The 16,581-nt window shown below is 32.9% G+C and overlaps 2 protein-coding genes across 3 annotated transcripts; one reads left to right on the forward strand and one right to left on the reverse strand.

The window, feature by feature from the left end:
• Positions 1-6,042: 6,042 nt before the first annotated feature.
• Positions 6,043-12,655, forward strand: LOC132633286 (carbon catabolite repressor protein 4 homolog 5). Of its 2 annotated transcripts, none has more exons than XM_060349592.1 (14): positions 6,043-6,449; positions 7,009-7,172; positions 7,571-7,636; positions 7,730-7,782; positions 7,989-8,070; positions 8,758-8,804; positions 8,952-9,033; positions 9,735-9,827; positions 9,904-9,936; positions 10,045-10,121; positions 10,316-10,409; positions 11,314-11,399; positions 11,495-11,579; positions 11,948-12,655. In XM_060349592.1, the coding sequence occupies exons 1-14, from the start codon at positions 6,164-6,166 to the stop codon at positions 12,014-12,016; spliced, it is 1,317 nt and encodes a 438-aa protein (XP_060205575.1). In that variant the 5' UTR covers positions 6,043-6,163; the 3' UTR covers positions 12,017-12,655. The 2 variants fall into 2 exon arrangements, with proteins under 2 accessions (XP_060205575.1, XP_060205574.1); XM_060349591.1 differs by having other exon boundaries at positions 6,044-6,449; positions 10,304-10,409.
• Positions 12,656-13,435: 780 nt separating this feature from the next.
• LOC132633287 (uncharacterized) lies at positions 13,436-16,351 on the reverse strand. Its single transcript, XM_060349594.1, has 2 exons — positions 15,636-16,351; positions 13,436-15,402 (listed from the first exon to the last, which is right to left on the reverse strand). The coding sequence occupies exon 2, from the start codon at positions 15,233-15,235 to the stop codon at positions 13,979-13,981; it is 1,257 nt and encodes a 418-aa protein (XP_060205577.1). The 5' UTR covers positions 15,236-15,402; positions 15,636-16,351; the 3' UTR covers positions 13,436-13,978.
• Between the last annotated feature and the right edge of the window lie 230 nt (positions 16,352-16,581).

Raw genomic sequence — 16,581 nt, forward strand, 5'->3', positions numbered from 1 at the left:
AGAGAACTGGGATTTTTAGTAGTAGAATCATGGCATTAATATATTGAAGGACCGGCCACTACTCACTTGTCAGTCATTTTGCTCAAATAAATACGTGTATTCACACACTAGTTTTCAAAGAAGAAATTCAAATAGATTTTCATATTATTATCATCGATCTAATGTTCGAGACGGGCATCAATTTTTTGTCCTCTAGTTGTGAGACAACTAAATGAATCTGCGGTTCCTAAATTTTTTTCGCACTTAACGAAATTGGACATTTTCTAGAAGCAAAATTTAGATATTTAAAACTTATTCCAAAGTATTGTAAGTCGTAATTTTTATATTTTAATTTATGTGTCTACTAAGAATATCACTTTTTATATCTAGTATATTTTTAATTTAAATATCACATATGGCATCTTTAAAAATACAAAATTCACATTTTGATACATTATACACGACTTTTAATTATTTTATTTCTCAAAATTTCACGGCCAGTCAAATTATGACACATTAAAGAAACTGAGGATGTAGTTTTCTCGTTCAAAGTGATAAAAAGGAAAGTACATTTAAATAAGGGAAAAGGCGCAAATATACCCCCGTTATAAAAGTGGTGTAAATATACCCTACGATTTGTTTTTTAAAAAAAAATCATTTAGTTTATTTTTTAATTAAAAAAAACACGTGGCTTTAAAAAAAAAAGTCTACCCATTTTTTTTAGTAGACATATTTTTCTAAAGCCACGTGATAATTTTTTTTTCTGGTGGGTCAGGTCTAGTTGGTTTAAAAAAATGTGTAGACTTATTTTTTTTAAACGAACCAGACCCGACCCACCAGAAAATTTTTTTACCATGTGGCATTAGAAAAATATGTCTACTAAAAAAAATGGGTAGACTTTTTTTTTTAAAGCCACATGACATTTTTTTTAATTAAGAGATAAGCTAAATGATTTTTTTTTTAAATCTCGTTAGCGAAAAGAGTATATTTTCACTATTTGTGTAAGGGCAAAGGTATATTTGCACCATTTTGTAACGATAAGGGTATATATACACCACTTTTTTAACGAAAATATATCTACTTTAAATCACAAACTTGAGGGATATATTTGCACCTTTGCCTTTTAAATAACTAGTATTAGTACTCGCGCGAATTATATCCACCCCACACTCACACCCACACCATCAAATAATAAAATCTATATGAAAAGAAAGACAACGAATTATATAATTATTATCAAACAACATTTTCTTTCATACTTTTCTTTATTAGATTATTCACTATTTAAAATTATTAAATTATCAATATGAATTTTATTAGCTTAACATATGGTTTAATATACTTATATGGTACTCTCCTTATTGATATAGCATCGATATATAATTTTGTTACTGATAATTTTTTCTTTTTGATTTTTTTTATCGTTCACAACTCTTTATTTTATAAATTTATGAATAATATTTTGCGTATAATTACTTCATTATGTTCTTGAAATTAATTCAAGATATAAATATCCTCATCTATCTCCATGTTCCCCACCTCTCTCCCCTTATACATTTTTACCTATAACCAAAATAATATCATATTTTAAAACTAAAATTTAACTTTGAATTCTACCAAAGTATAAATATTTTTAATTATTTATTTGTCTTTTTCTCCTAGCTAATACTTGTTGTATTATGTATTACTTAGTATTTTTACATTATTATGTTTTAATAGCTTGCCACTTTACTTAATGTCCTTATTCATTATTCCCCTTTTAATATAATACATATAAATATGTCTTTTTCTTACTCTTGAAATTTAATTTATTTCAAAACTACAATTTCGTTGAGCCGGTCTTTGTTCCATTATTTCTTTTTAAAATTATCCAAGTTAGTATACCACACACCAAAAATAAGAGAAGTCGAGAAGTTTGAATTTTTTTCCCATCTCAAATCTCATTTAGTTAATTAATAAGTTATTTTAAATAAGATCTGTTTATTTTTTAAATATAATTATATTTAAAAGTATATAAATTTAAGATCTTATTTATTCTCATCTATCCAATATATTTCTATATAATCCTACAGTAAAATTGAATGGCGTTTACTTAAAGAAACAACTTTGAGACTCTTAACATAATTATCGAAACAGCGCATTTTGCAAAATAAGTTATAGAACGTTGCTAAGAATAATTTTCTACCTTTAAGGCTTTATATTTATATTTATATTTATATTTTGTTTCATATCAAGTTGTATATGTTGACCAAGACAATTAATTAGCCACATATTCTTCTAATTCCTTATTGATATTGTGGTACCTGAGAAGCAAAAAATGCAGAAGCAAAGTTCCCCGTTCATGAAACATAGCAACAACTTCCACAAAATCACATCAACAACCGCATTGCAAGCGCTTGTAAAAAAATCAGAGACTCATTGCAAGTGTATAATACTCCTACATCCCAGAAAAAAAAAAATTGACTATATATACATGTATGTTCAATCTTAAAGGATTATATAATATACTTTATATTTCAAAGAAAATGGATTGTATGGCATGTAGCAATCTAGAAGCTGCAACAATCGCATAAACGAACCTTCGAGTTTCATTGCATCTTAATATATAATGGATGCTTTGTGGATGTATTACCTGTTTGAAGTTGTCATGCGTGAATAATTCTCAGCATTATTATTCAATTTCGGACATCCGCAAATCTGCAGGCTAAATGAAACATTCTTATTTTTCCCGCTTAGTAACATATGCTTCTGGTACTACAAAGCCAGAAGCATGTACCTAATACAATAATATCTCTAATATCACGTAATTACAATATAGTTGCATGGACAATTGATAAAATGTACCCATATTACATATACTTCGACTATATGGGTGTGACAACGAACTTGCTGCATCGTTATCCCTAGACTCCAAAAGTTCTCTTGTCTAACAATAATTTGATAAACAAATAGTTACATCAGTAGCCGAGCTCAAGGCAAAACAATGAAGTATGAATCTTTGTGAGGATAAAAAGATACTGACATATACCGCATAAAAGATAAAAAACAGTTCTCTGTGTCAAAGAAACCCAATATCTCTCACCTTAAAAGTATGAACTTTTGATGTCAAAGATAAATATAATTCTATGAAGAGGAGATGAAAAACAGAGAGCCAAATGACATAAGATTTTCTGTAGAAATTATACCCCATAGGGATTGGTGAACTGTTGATTTTTCTTTATAACTTTATTTTCCTTATCGAATATGTCCTTATTATATTACAAGTCTTTAAAATCAAAAGTCTGTATTTCAAATTAGTTGGATTTTTTTTATCTCTAATCAGATATGTTTTATCTTTCAATTAAAATTAAATTCAACTTTTTTGTTAATCTCTATCCAATATCTTTCAAATCAATTCAAAATAGTACATCCATCCCCCCAGTGATACTGTAATAATTATTATCCAAAATAATGCAAACATATATGTTTACAATTATTATTCTTGAATTGCACGTCACTTTTATGTGGAAGATTACTATAATTAGCTAAGATTATGGTTGATTTGATTTTAAGTTAAAAAATAGTACATGCTTTTCCCCTCTACTGACTTACGGATCCTCAAGATAGTAAAAACCCTTTTTAAATGTTGAAACTATAATCTGCTTATAATATTTTAGTCTGACTATATTTGTTGAAATTTTTTTGAATTAATATTTCATTCGAAAGTGTTTTTCTATTACTCTTTGTTGAAAATTTATGAGAACTCCATCACGTGTCAAACTCTAGATCAAACTACTGTTTAAATTTAAAGAAAATGCTGATTTTAGCTTTATCTTTAACTAATTCAAATTTGAAAACTAATATTGTTATTACATTATCTGTTAAACGATACTTCAGTTCAAAGTCATAAAGGATATAGCCCTATAAATCTTGATAATATTTGTTTTTAAATAATTAGCTTTAAATTCAAATTTGAATCTTTATCTTTCAATTATCAATTCAAAAATTTTATTATTTTTTATTAGCTTTGTCTTAATTCTCATTAACTTTGTCTTAAAATTGGCAAATCGCTTGTTATTAGCTTGCCGCTTGACTTAATCACATTGCTTGCACCTCTCCTATTTTATACAGATAGATTTGGTTTGACTTGATAAAATAAAATGTCATAACTATATTGGAATGGTAGGTAGTAACATTCAGTTGATTTATTTCGACTTTGTCCCTTCAAAAATTTAACCTCTTTTTTTTTTTTCTTTCTTTCTTATATAAGAAGAAATATGACCTCTTTCCTAAAAGGACAGAATTCTTTTGCTTGACAATTCAAGTAAGGGAAAAGGGTCAAATATACCCCTCTACTTTAGTTTATTGGCTAATTTTGATCTCCGTTAGTTAAAGTAGTCAAATATACCCTCCCGTTACAAGTTGTGGCCAAATATACCCCTATCGTTAGCAAAGTTTCAAAAATACCCCTCATTTCTAACATATTTCCACATAAACAAGTCTAGTCATTGAAATAAGGTGACATGGATGCCACGTGATATTTAGCTTATTCTATGTGGTGCTTACATGATAATTTTTAGAAACAATCTGGAAAATTGATTTGTCTAAAAATAAATGTGTTAAAAATGACTTTTATTAAAAAAAACATAGGACACTTTTTTTAAAAAAATACTTTACAGTTTTTTAGATTTAAAAAAAAAATATTTTCCAGATTTTTTAATAAAAAAATCCAGTTTTCCAGAATATGTCTTTTTAAGAAGCAGGTTTTATAAAATAAAATAAAATTCAAATTTTTAATAAAAGTCATTTTTAATAGATTTTTTTTTAGACAAATCAATTTTCTTGATTGTTTCTAAAAAAATTGCCACGTAGGCACCACATAGAATAAATTAAATGTCATGTGGCGTTCATGCCACCCAATTTCAATTACTAGACTTGTTTATGTGGAAATATGTTAGAAATGAGGGACATTTTTGAAACTTTGCTAACGGTAAGGGTATTTTTGGCCCCAACTTATAACGGGAGGGGTATATTTGACTACTTTAATTAACGGAGGGCAAAACTAGTCAATAAATTAGAGTAGAGGGTATATTTGACCCTTTTTCCTTCAAGTAAGTATAATTGGATATTCTTTTTATATCATCTCAAAATTGACATGATCCTATTAACCAACCTCTGTCCCTTTCAATATCATCATTTCATATGTCGATTCAACAATTTTACTTCTAGATTAAGCTAAATTTACCCTGATCAATTAGTAGGGCACTACTTTAGCTCTAAATAAATAAATTAATTAAGGTTAAGTTGTAACTGTTTTTATATTTCATTATAGATCTATATCACATTTTAGTATGGTAGGATACTAGGATATCACATGCTTCTATAATGAAGCTATCACCTAAGTTGCTCGAATTTGGGTACGGATATCCGATGTAGTACGAATCTAAAGGTTGGATTCTTCATGATCTAAATTTTAAATTTTTTGGGTATGAACTGGGTATATATGAATACGGTGCTAAAATTTAACTAAAAATAATTCAAATATCTAAAAATAGAGTTATAAAAATATGCCTAAACTATAGTAGACTATTTAAAAGGAAAGCAATGCACTAAATTTTAGAGTAAGTTTAAATCTGTAATTATTATTAAGTACATATACATCTTCTTACTTTTTTTTTTTTTTTTAATAAACATGGCTATTACAAATGATATAGAGGTCATGATAGATTAGAAATCATTGTATTTATCTCGAATTTTTCTATCGATTTTGGTCAAAGTATTCAAAATTAATTGACCAGATTCGGTATGGATCCTACACCAACATTATAACGATACGGGCCACGACACCGAAAATAAAGAGTCCGAACAACTTAACCTATGAGAATAGTAAGCACCCTACTCAAGATCGTTTGTAAATGACAATTAAAGTTATTGAGAAGCTATTCATAGGAGACGAATTCATGATAGAAATCTAAAATTACTACATTCAAATTAATTGCGATGTAATTTCTTACTGTACTTAATTCCAATTGAAAATAATGGTCTTAATTGTCATTATTGACAAAATAGCGTGGACAACTTTTATCTAATGTATACGAAAACATAGTGCTAAATTGTAACATAGGGCGGCATATTCAGGTTCACCTATTCGTCCGATAAGTTATTAACCACGTGCCGCCCAAGGTTTAAGCACGCGCCGCCCAACATGGGCCGAACCGGCGACGGCGGTGATTCGAAGAAAAGGAGAAGCAGTCAACATGATGATATTGTTGGTCAACACCGTAGCAAAAAAAAGAAGCAAAGATTAACAACTGAGACTGAAACTTCAACCCTAACCCTAAATCATACTAGTTCCACTTCTGATACTCATCATACATATGCAAATTCGTACAAAGAAAAGCGGCATAAAGGAAAAACAAAGAGGGCAATTGTTGTTGCAGATGATAAGCGTAAATGGGTTTACTCTACTCACATTGTTTCCCCATATCAAGGTTATCAACTTTTCACAAATTTCTTCATTCTTTTACCTTTGTCTACAATCCATTAGGGGTCGCTTGTTTGCTTAGAGTTATGCAGGTATTAGTTATGACGATTATTTATTAGTAAACATCTTCTATGTTGCATAAAATAATACATAGAGTGTTTCATAACTTATACATGTATTAGTAATGCGGGTTTATACATTGCAAACCAAACACCGTATTAAGAGCCTGTTTGGATTCGCTTTTGGCTTATTTTTGTCATTTTAGCTTAAAAACACTTTTCTTTTTTTTGAAAATGAGCTTAAAAACACTTTTCTATTTTACCCAAATACTACAAAGGTGCTTGAAAACACCTAAAATAAGCTAATCCAAACAGGCTCTAAGTGTGTTTGAATTTTATACATAGCAAAAGAATGCTACTGAACATGGTATTACTTATGCAGGATTTAATTCATGAATAACTTAGCTCCTAACCAGCTACCAAATGACCCCTTAGTGTTTGTTCTGTTAATTCTGCAAATGTGTAGTCGCCTTTGCTGTGTCTGAATAGTCTTCTTAACTTTTGCAGATAGGGTTGTTTTTATGTCGTATAATGTACTAGGGGTAAACAATGCAGCAGCACATGAGGACCTGTATCTTAATGTCTCTCCAAACTATTTGGATTGGGATTACCGGAAGAAGCTCATATGCAAAGAAATTAGGAAGTATAATCCGGGTATAATGTGTTTCCAGGTAAGTTTTAATTTCAAAGTTTCTACCTTTCTTTATCTTTATTCATTAAAAAATGGAAAGGGGAGGAAAATGGAGCTAAGAAACTAAGTAAGCTTAATCTATTCGTAGTAAAAACAAACATTCTAAACTTAAGATGTGTGGTAGGCCCACATCACGTGTTTTGAATCTTGTTATGATGCAAACATGGTATTTAAGCGGATAAGGATAGAGGCGCAAACGCATTATCCATCGAGTTGGAAGTTGTAAGCATCTGATTTCTCGATTATCCAAACAAAAACATTGTGAATGGAATTATTGTTTTAGTATCTAATTAGCGAGAAAGTTTTTTTACGGGCTGAGCACGTTATGAAGATGTTCAGTTATTTTAGAGAAATTTATTTCTACTTATATACCTGCAGGAGGTTGACCGTTTTGATGATTTAGAGTGTCTCCTCCAGAAAGAGGGCTTCAAAGGGGTTTATCAGGTGCATTATAGTGGAATTTTTTAATGGATGACCTTCTGTTGAACTTTTTATCACATTTTGAATTAAATGCCTGTTTTCTCTTCCCTTTACTAGGCTCGTACAGGTGATGCATGTGATGGGTGTGCAATATTTTGGAACAGCAAACTGTATGGTCTTGATTTTTTATTTTTTTTAATTTCTTTCAGATTTTGTTGCTTCCTAAGCTAGGTTCTTTTTATGGGATATGAAGATCTATGCAGTTTTTGCTCGTCATATTTGGCTACGTCTATGGAGATTGAAAACCGACTGCTTTTCTTTTCCATCTAGTTTATCCAATTTATTCTACTCATGTTACAAATATATCTTGTTACAGATTTGACATTCTGCATGAGGAGAGCATAGAATTCCAGAAGTTTGATCTACGCAATAATGTTTGCCAACTTTGTGTTTTCAAGGTAAACCTGCTATGCGTTTAATTAATATTTCTTTTGTTGTTTTTGCACTAAGGATAACATTGCCCAGTGTAGTGATGCCACGCTTGATTTATTGGTCCTTAGGTATCTTTTAGTTTGTCTACTCTCTTTCTTTGGCACTTCCAGTATGTTTCTTATTGATTTAATAATTAGTAAGTTTCTTTTGGTAGTTTGTACTTAGCAAAGTCAGAGATTAAATAAAAACAGTGGTAGTTAGTAAATCAACAAAACTTTGTGCTGTAGTGCAGAACAACATCATGTCGTTTTATGGATTTACTTTCTCTCTAAGAGAACTTCTTGTTAAGCTTCATCTTATCAGACATTAATCTTTTTAAAAATAATAGGCTTCTAATCTCAAAGGCAAGTCCAGTGTTGGGTTCCTTTAGTTAACTGACTCAACCTTCCCCCAAATGCCCCATCCTTGCCAAGAATAACAGCGTGGTGTCATGACATGCATGCACTCTACCCAAGCTGCACATGTTATCACATGACGCGATTGGTTCATTATCTCTGTGCTGGACATGGATGTTATGGGAAATATCTTTGAGTATCATGCAAACCTGTGCTTATTTCTCCTGCAAACTACTAGATGGTCACGAAGAGTTAATTTTACTCGAATGATCAGCTGGGACCTATTTTGATCTGGAGTTCTTTTCATTAACTTTTCAGGTGAATGTGAAAAGCTCAAGTAAGGATATGAGTGCTTCAAATTCGGAGTAGGTCTGCTCTATTTTATTGTTATTCTCAACATGTTGAGTTTTCGTATGTTGCTTTGTGTTTACAGTATTTTATGGAAGTTTTAGTTTTAGCTTGTCAATTCTTTGTAGTCAGTTTGTTATGGTTGTTCGAATGTTTGTGGTTAGGAGTTTATCCTCGCAAAGCTTTCTGGTTGGGAATATTCATGTCCTCTACAACCCCAATCGTGGAGACATTAAGTTGGGACAGGTATATTTTTTCAGCAAGAACCAACGTTTAATTGTTTATGATGAATCGACTTAGAACTTTGGATAATAGTAAACACTTGGATGTGTAATCCATTAGTTCTAGCTTTTTTTATTTTGTACTATTTTTTTGTTTAGGCGCACAGGGCTGAATGGTATTTTGTCAGGAATGTTTCGTGTCTTTTCTGCTTGGGAAGTTAAGTAACAAATGTTTCCATTAATTTGGCTGTATCAAATTCCTCTTTGACGGAGGGTGGTTTAACTTTTCAATTTCTTACAAGAACATCTTCGCTTTACCTGTTTGATTTTGCATCTGCCTCCTTAACAAGGCTAGTGGTGTGACCGTTTCATTGAATTTGGCTCGAGGATCAACAATTTGATTTTGACAGTTAGTCCTGGCAGGAAAACTGCATCCCTTCTCTGTCCCATCATTCTCCTGCACGAACAGTTATGCATAAACCAATCCTTCTTGGTTGTTCAGAGTTTTGCATAAACCAATCTTCAAAAGAACTTTATGGTTTTATAGCATCTCTCTTTTTCTGATCAGTAGTTTACTGGAAGAAGACAATGTTCCTGTCAGTCGATCCTGAAATGTGATAAAATTTCAATTAAATATTATCTTTTGATCAGGGAAAAGTTTCTATGAAGTTAGTCGTTATTGTTTTAGATTAATTGATTGTTGCAACTTATCTTTTATTGTTATAGGTTAGACTCTTTCTCAAGAGTGCCCAAAGGCTATCACAAGAATGGGGTGATATACCAGTCGTGCTTGCTGGAGATCTAAATAGTATGCCCCAGGTACTGTACCTATTCTAAAAGTTGGAAATGTCATATTGAAGCTCGCAGATCTAATTTTATTTTTGTTGCTGCTCAGAGTGCAATGTATCAGTTTTTGTCTAAAAATAAGGTGAGCCTTAGCTACCAGAACTTTGTGATTCTGATGCTTTGTACACTTAGTTACCTTTTAAAATTTTATATTTTTTGCAATTTCTAAATCACTTGGCATATGGCATAGTTGGACATCCAAATGCATGACCGAAAGCAAATCTCTGGCCAAATCTATCCATTGCGCAATAGAAGCTTCAACTCAAGGTTCTTTTTTATGTGTGGTCTATCATTTTTTTCTTCTATCATTTCTGCGCACCTAACTGATGCTTTGCCAATTTTAACTAACAAATGGTTCTAAGTTCAAACTTTCACAATAAGTGGCGAATGTATCATTCACTTGTTGAGTAGTAATTGCACATGCATGAAATCCTATAAGCCTTGAACAGACTAAGTTATAGATGGAGTGATGAGGAGCTAATGCTTGCTACCGGAACAGGAGGTAGTCACCTGATACATCAGTTACAGCTGCGCAGTGCCTATGCTGGAGTTCCTGTATGTTGTCTTCTTTCCAAATTTCCTAGATTACTAATATCTTTAATTAATCTCTGCCATTATTTAGTTGATAATGTGAAAGATTTATCTTCAGTTGTTGAATTTGAATTCAGGAAATTACCCTGTGCGCACCCGAAGGGTAGCGGCTGTAGGTTCCCTTGTCATCAAAAAAAAATTCAGGAAACACAAAAAATACTTTCGACGGCAATTAAAATCTTGTGATTTTTTTAAGAAAGGGTAGCACCTAAAGTCCTAAACTTTTGATTCCCTTGGTCACTTCTGTTAATTTGTCGATCCGGAACTGTTAAAATTTGGAGCAATAAGGGAATATTTCCCCTTGGAAGTGAAAGTAAAGAAAGGTTGGGGAGAAAAAAGGAAATTGTTATAAGGGCAAAAGGAAGAGAAAAAAGGACAAAAGGAAGAGAAAAAAGGGCAAAACCAGAACAGATAGAGAAGAAAGTCGGAAAAAGAAGAGCATGAAAAAGAAGACCTGGGCAAAAGAATTTGGTGGCTGTGGTATTATGGCGGGGACAGTTTCCTTTACCTTCTTATTCTTCATTATCCCTTTTTCCTTCTTATTCTCCTTTCTTTTTTTTGTTTTCTGTCCCCCTTTTATCCTTTAACTATAATTTCCCTTTTTTTTTTTTGGGGGGGGGGGGGGAGGGGGTGGGGGGGCACCTTTTTCCTAGTTGTATTTTGCGGTTCGTTTAGCAGTAAGTTTTATGAGCCCAAGTCTGAACGTCAAATACCTAAAGAATTGTGAACTTGGAGGGGAGGAGGGGTTTTAATATGTTCCTTCCTCAAGTTTTCTTAGCTGATTATTTTACCAGTGTCGATCAGGTTTCAATTAATACTACTTCAGTTCCACGTTGTTGCTTATAAGTCTTTGTATTTTAATTTTTAGGGAAGCTCTAGAACCAGGGAAAATTCTGGAGAACCCTTGGCGACATCATATCATTCTAAATTTATGGGAACTGTTGACTATATATGGTACTCTTTGAGGAGCAGTACATTTGCCCTGAAATTGAGAATTACTGTCATACGTCAATGATATTTTCCTTTTTAAACCTTGTGAGGTGATGCAGGCACACAACAGAGCTTGTTCCAGTAAGAGTTCTTGATACCTTACCTATTGATATTTTAAGGAGAACAAGAGGGCTTCCAAGTAAGGTATAGTTAGCTATTTGATTCAAGAATTTCTTCAGGAAAACATTTAAGTGCTTCGTCAGTTATATCTGTTGAGAATGTGATATTGATTAAAAAACTACCACTATGCTAAGCATTCCCTTAGCATGTGGCTGAACTTGGAAGCAAAGCATGAAATTCCATTTGTGTAAAATCACCTTGATGTGTAACTATGTCGGCTATGCACAAGTTGCAGCAATTATTTAGATGGAATTCCACTAGCCTACCTTGACTCTTGGTTATTCTAGGCAACCAATTTAGTAGCATCATACCTTGACTCTTGGTTATTCTAGGCAACCAATTTAGTAGCATCATAAAGTATAAAACCTTATTCAAATTTTTTTATTTTGCAGAAATGGGGAAGTGATCATCTTTCTCTAGTGTGTGAACTGGCTTTTGCTGATGAACAGAGTGAGACTTGACTATTCCTTCCTATCCAAGTTAAAGTTTGAAATACACTGCCGAAGGGCCACCATGCATGATATTATGCCCCAGTGGTGCTTGAACTTAAGAAAACTGCTTCATGTATCCACTCAGCATCCAGACTCTGCAGTGATATGCTTGTCAGCTCAGGTGCATAGAAGATCTCGAGCAAACAGAAGGATCTGAAGTACCAAGGAGGAACATGGGGAAGTAGGACGAAAGGAGGAGCAGAAACCTGCGAACTCATAGCACAATCTTTAGATTCATCCAATCAATTTTATTGTTTCTGAATAGATTATTTCATACAATGGCAGGGTTATGAGAGTGGAGGGAAGCTGCTTTTATTTAGTACTCGTAATACATTGCAGGAAAGAAAATAACCATGTCATTTACTTTCAGTTTTCGGGGAGAAGCAATGGACGCCGTTAGTCAAAGCATTGGAGACTCGAGTCTTCATTTTAGTTAGTGTTAATAAATAATATGGTTTAATTCCTATCTGAATTATAGTGGTGGATTGTGTTGGGTGCAGCTTCGCCTCAAGAAAACGGTTTTCGTTCCCGACAAAAAAAACACTATTATTCATTGTAACATGTGAAGAAGCAAGGGAAGTTGCAACCTTAAAAGGAGAGATTTGAATATCTTTTGGTCGTTCAAATATCAAGTGAGCTGCTAGTTTAAAATGTCTTGAACATTTGACCTTGTGAATTCTGAAAAAGCTGCAAAATTTGAACTCTATTGAATAATGGAGCAACCAGCCAGCAGTTTCCTTTTTTGGCTGATTCTAAAGGTATCATTGGAAATAGAAGTAGAGAAAGTGCATTCTCTATCGAAAAATGAAGGTTAATGTTTTCAACGCTCTTGGCCACATACAGCACTCGACGTTGTATATTGAGCTTCGCTCACAAATTTGAAAATCAATTAAAAAGCTTTGCATGGCAAATATTATTTTTATTTACTTTGAAAATCAATTAAAAAGCTTTGCATGGCAAATATTATTTTTATTTACCATTAGACAAATATCCTGAGCATGAGAGCCAAGTAGAAACAAAACAACAGTTTTACTGAAGAAAGCTTGAAATATCTTTGTAGAAATTTTGACTGATGGTTCAAAAATTCTAGTGAGAAAAGACATTTCATTAACATATTTAACTTGTTTTTGTAATTTTCCGTTAATTCATCATTTTAACTACAGATGAATTGGACGTTAATTGTTTGCCGGATATGGCAGTTAAAATTTTAAAAATTCAATTCTTGAAATACTTTATGTGCTTTTTACGACATTTACGAGTTAAGAATAATTTGAGTATATGACCTTCCAATGCAACAGCAGTCTGTGTCAACCTCCTCCACTAGGTGATTCTTTTCCACTTTTGATAATTCTACTACTTACATTTTCTTTGTCAACATGGTAGATATCCATCATTTTCAGAAAATATTTCATAGCATCGAAGTAATTCAATTCAGGTCGTGCCACAATTTCCACCACCCACAACTAGAAGCCTAGAGGGAAAGCAAAAGCTCTATCGCATACAAAATACATATTCTGGTAGATTTTTTTTAATTTTCTTTTTTGCTGGAAGCATGAAAAAGGTCCCCTAATGAAAGACAAAAGAAAAAGCAAAACAAGGGGCTCTACCTTTCACCTTCAGATTCTCCACATGAAATCAAGAAACCACAAACTAAGTGCATAATGGACCATATCTAGCATACACAATTGCCTCATCAATAGCAACAATAGCTAACAACACAAATAGAATATTTCATCTATTCTATAAGTTCCTCTTCCTTTTTCACCTCAATGGGGATAGAGTAGGAAATAAAAGCGGGGTGGGGAACTAGAGGATTTTGAGTTAAAAATCCTGGGAACATCTTTTGAGCAAAAGCAAAAATCCCAAGAAAAAACCCTCTCATTGCTCACAATTTTCAACTTTACAAACAGTCTTTTAACTTACTCGTCGTACTTACGAAACTGATTGATCTTGTAACAAAACATCATTTAACCATCTAAGCTCAACTTCATCCAATTCTGGTGAAGTGGCAGCTCCAACATCATCAACTTCGTTTACGCCGTAAACAAACTTCTCCAAACCATCACAGCAGAGAAAATTGCTGTCCAAGCCTATAAAATCTGTATAAGGATCACAAGTTTGTGCTAAATCCTTATCAAATAGAGCATTCTCATCAAAGCCTAGAAGTTTCAAGTTATTCCCCGTAACTGCACTTTCCTCAAAGTTCAAGTTATTAAGCTCTGCACTAATAGAAGGAGACATGATGAGAGGATCGTCTAATACACCAAGAATAGACTGGCCATTGCCCTTTGTAAAAAATTTACTAATTTCTATCGTCGGTTGTCGGGCTTTCTTTTTCTTCTTGATATTGACTGCAGTCATCTCCACAAGGCTATTGCTTATGGAGCCTTGTTCTATTAAAGGATCTTCGATCAATCCTGAAATGCCCTGTTCTCCCTTGTTAACAATGCCACAAAGCATTTGATCTTCCAATCTCAAATTAAAATCTCGACAACCTGAAGGCCGTAACAATTGCTTTTCCACAACTGGCATTTGACCCGTCTCTTTCATTGGAATGTCAAGCAGGGCAGCTGATGATGTGGGTACATCTAGCACCGAGGATGGGGACGGGTGTGAGTACAAACCATGGGTCGTCCCCTTTGTAGGACGAGATGAACAGGCTGCCATAGAACACTCAGCAGGAGCTCTAACAGAACTCACATTTTTACCCTTTTCTAACAAAATCGTTCTATCAAACTCAGCCCTCTTTGCATCGTATGCTCGTGCAGCACCTTCCACGGTGTCAAAAGTCCCGAGCCATATTCTTTTCCCTTGTGAGGGGTCTCTGATCTCCGCTGCATATTTTCCCCATTTCCTCATCCTAACTCCTTTAGGCAAAGACGACGATTTTGTCTGCACCCTCTTATTTTCAACATTCGTCTTGGAAGAATTTTTCATCCGAATGTCATCAACTTTATAACATTTTTCGGAGTTTTTCTCCCACGAGGCACTGGGAATAACGACTTCCTTAACAACACGCTTGATTCCAACGACATTTTTATTTGCACGAAAAACATTCTGATCATCCTCACTCTCAGATTCAGTAGCATCAGGATCATCATATATGATCCTAACTTTTCTCACTGAATTAATGAGACCATCCATTATTACCCTCTCCCTCTTCACATTCTTTTCTAACTTATTAGTCATATCTGGACTAAGCCAGGGCTTCTGTTGAACAATTTGGGAAAAAAATAGATAAACCCTAAACCCCTCTCAAAGAATTCTAAAATTTGTGGTCAAATTGTCAGTCCCAAGAAAAACCAAGAAATTTTGTAGCCAAATTAGAAAAGCAGAAGCTTTTCTTTGAACAAGTCCTGCAAACAAAAAAACACAAAACCCCCTTTAAACCCATAAACCCATAAATGCCATGTCTTTCAAGAAATCATGTAAATCTTTTCTTTGAAAAAGTACAAACAAAACAAATCATGCAAATCATACAGAGCAAAAAAAAAAAAAAAAAAAAAACTTTCTATTTCTCATCACACAAGAATTCTCCAAAACATGCAAAAATGGGTTGTAAACACAAATTGAAAGATCAAGATCATACCTTTCTGGTCTGAAAAAAATCATGAAAGAAGGCAAGTGACACTTTTCTTGCCTACAAAATTGAACCAAGAATGAAGAAGGCCAGAGTTTATATGTAGCTCTAGCCAGATCAGTTACACCTGTGATCACACAAGACATATAATTCTTTTCTGTCCTTTCTCTACTCTCTGTTTTGTCTTCTTTTTTTAACAAAATTGCAAAAGAGAAAAAGAAGAAAAAATTTTCAAAAAAGAAGATCTTTTAGAAGAAGTAAATATATTGGGAAAAAATCTCACTGGAAGTAGAAGTGTAGAAGCAGTAGAAGATGAGTCTGTTTTATTTTCCCCCCAAAGAAAGTGGAGAAATTGGGGTGGGAATGACAATTTCAAGAACCATATAAAGTGTCCGCGTGGACTCTTTATGGGACCATAATATGTTGGACTATAATTTTTTTTAATTTAATTTAACCAAAGTCTTTGATACTATTTGTATTTATTTTTTTTTAAATGTAAAACAAAGGTGACTGCTATTTGTAATTGGACTTGTATTTTTTCAAAATTTTCCTTTTCTTACTTTATTACCGGTTGAAAGTTTCTATGTTTATGGTATTTGCTTACTTTTTGCCTTTTCAACTTTTACATGGAATTAAATTTCTTTACTAATTTGTGAAGTTTCTATAATTGGCTTAATTAATGTTTGAGAAATAACGTCCTATTTTTGGGAAGAACAGGCGTTTCCTTATTTCTATTGCTTCTTTTCTTTGGTGATTCTTGGAGGAAAAAGAAACACGTGGTGAATTTATATCTATTAGAGAAAAGGAAAGAAAACAGAGTAAAATCTTTTTTAAAGTAAAAGTAAATTAGTTATTACTATTTCATGGTAAATTAGTTATTACTATTTCATGAATATTGCGCCAAAAAGATACCTTAATTCCATATGCGCTTGGTAAATTATTGCTAATGTTGTGT

This window comes from Lycium barbarum, chromosome 3 (genome assembly GCF_019175385.1).
Source record: "Lycium barbarum isolate Lr01 chromosome 3, ASM1917538v2, whole genome shotgun sequence".
NCBI lineage: Eukaryota > Viridiplantae > Streptophyta > Magnoliopsida > Solanales > Solanaceae > Lycium > Lycium barbarum.

Bases quoted from the DNA above. Each gene is read 5' to 3' on its own strand.
- LOC132633286 (XM_060349591.1), top strand. From the start codon at position 6,164: ATGGGCCGAACCGGCGACGGCGGTGATTCGAAGAAAAGGAGAAGCAGT. The intron at 7,173-7,570 runs GTAAGTTTTAAT...ATATACCTGCAG, and splicing joins CGGGTATAATGTGTTTCCAG to GAGGTTGACCGTTTTGATGA. The intron at 11,400-11,494 runs GTACTCTTTGAG...GAGGTGATGCAG, and splicing joins GGAACTGTTGACTATATATG to GCACACAACAGAGCTTGTTC.
- LOC132633287 (XM_060349594.1), bottom strand. From the start codon at position 15,235: ATGACTAATAAGTTAGAAAAGAATGTGAAGAGGGAGAGGGTAATAATG.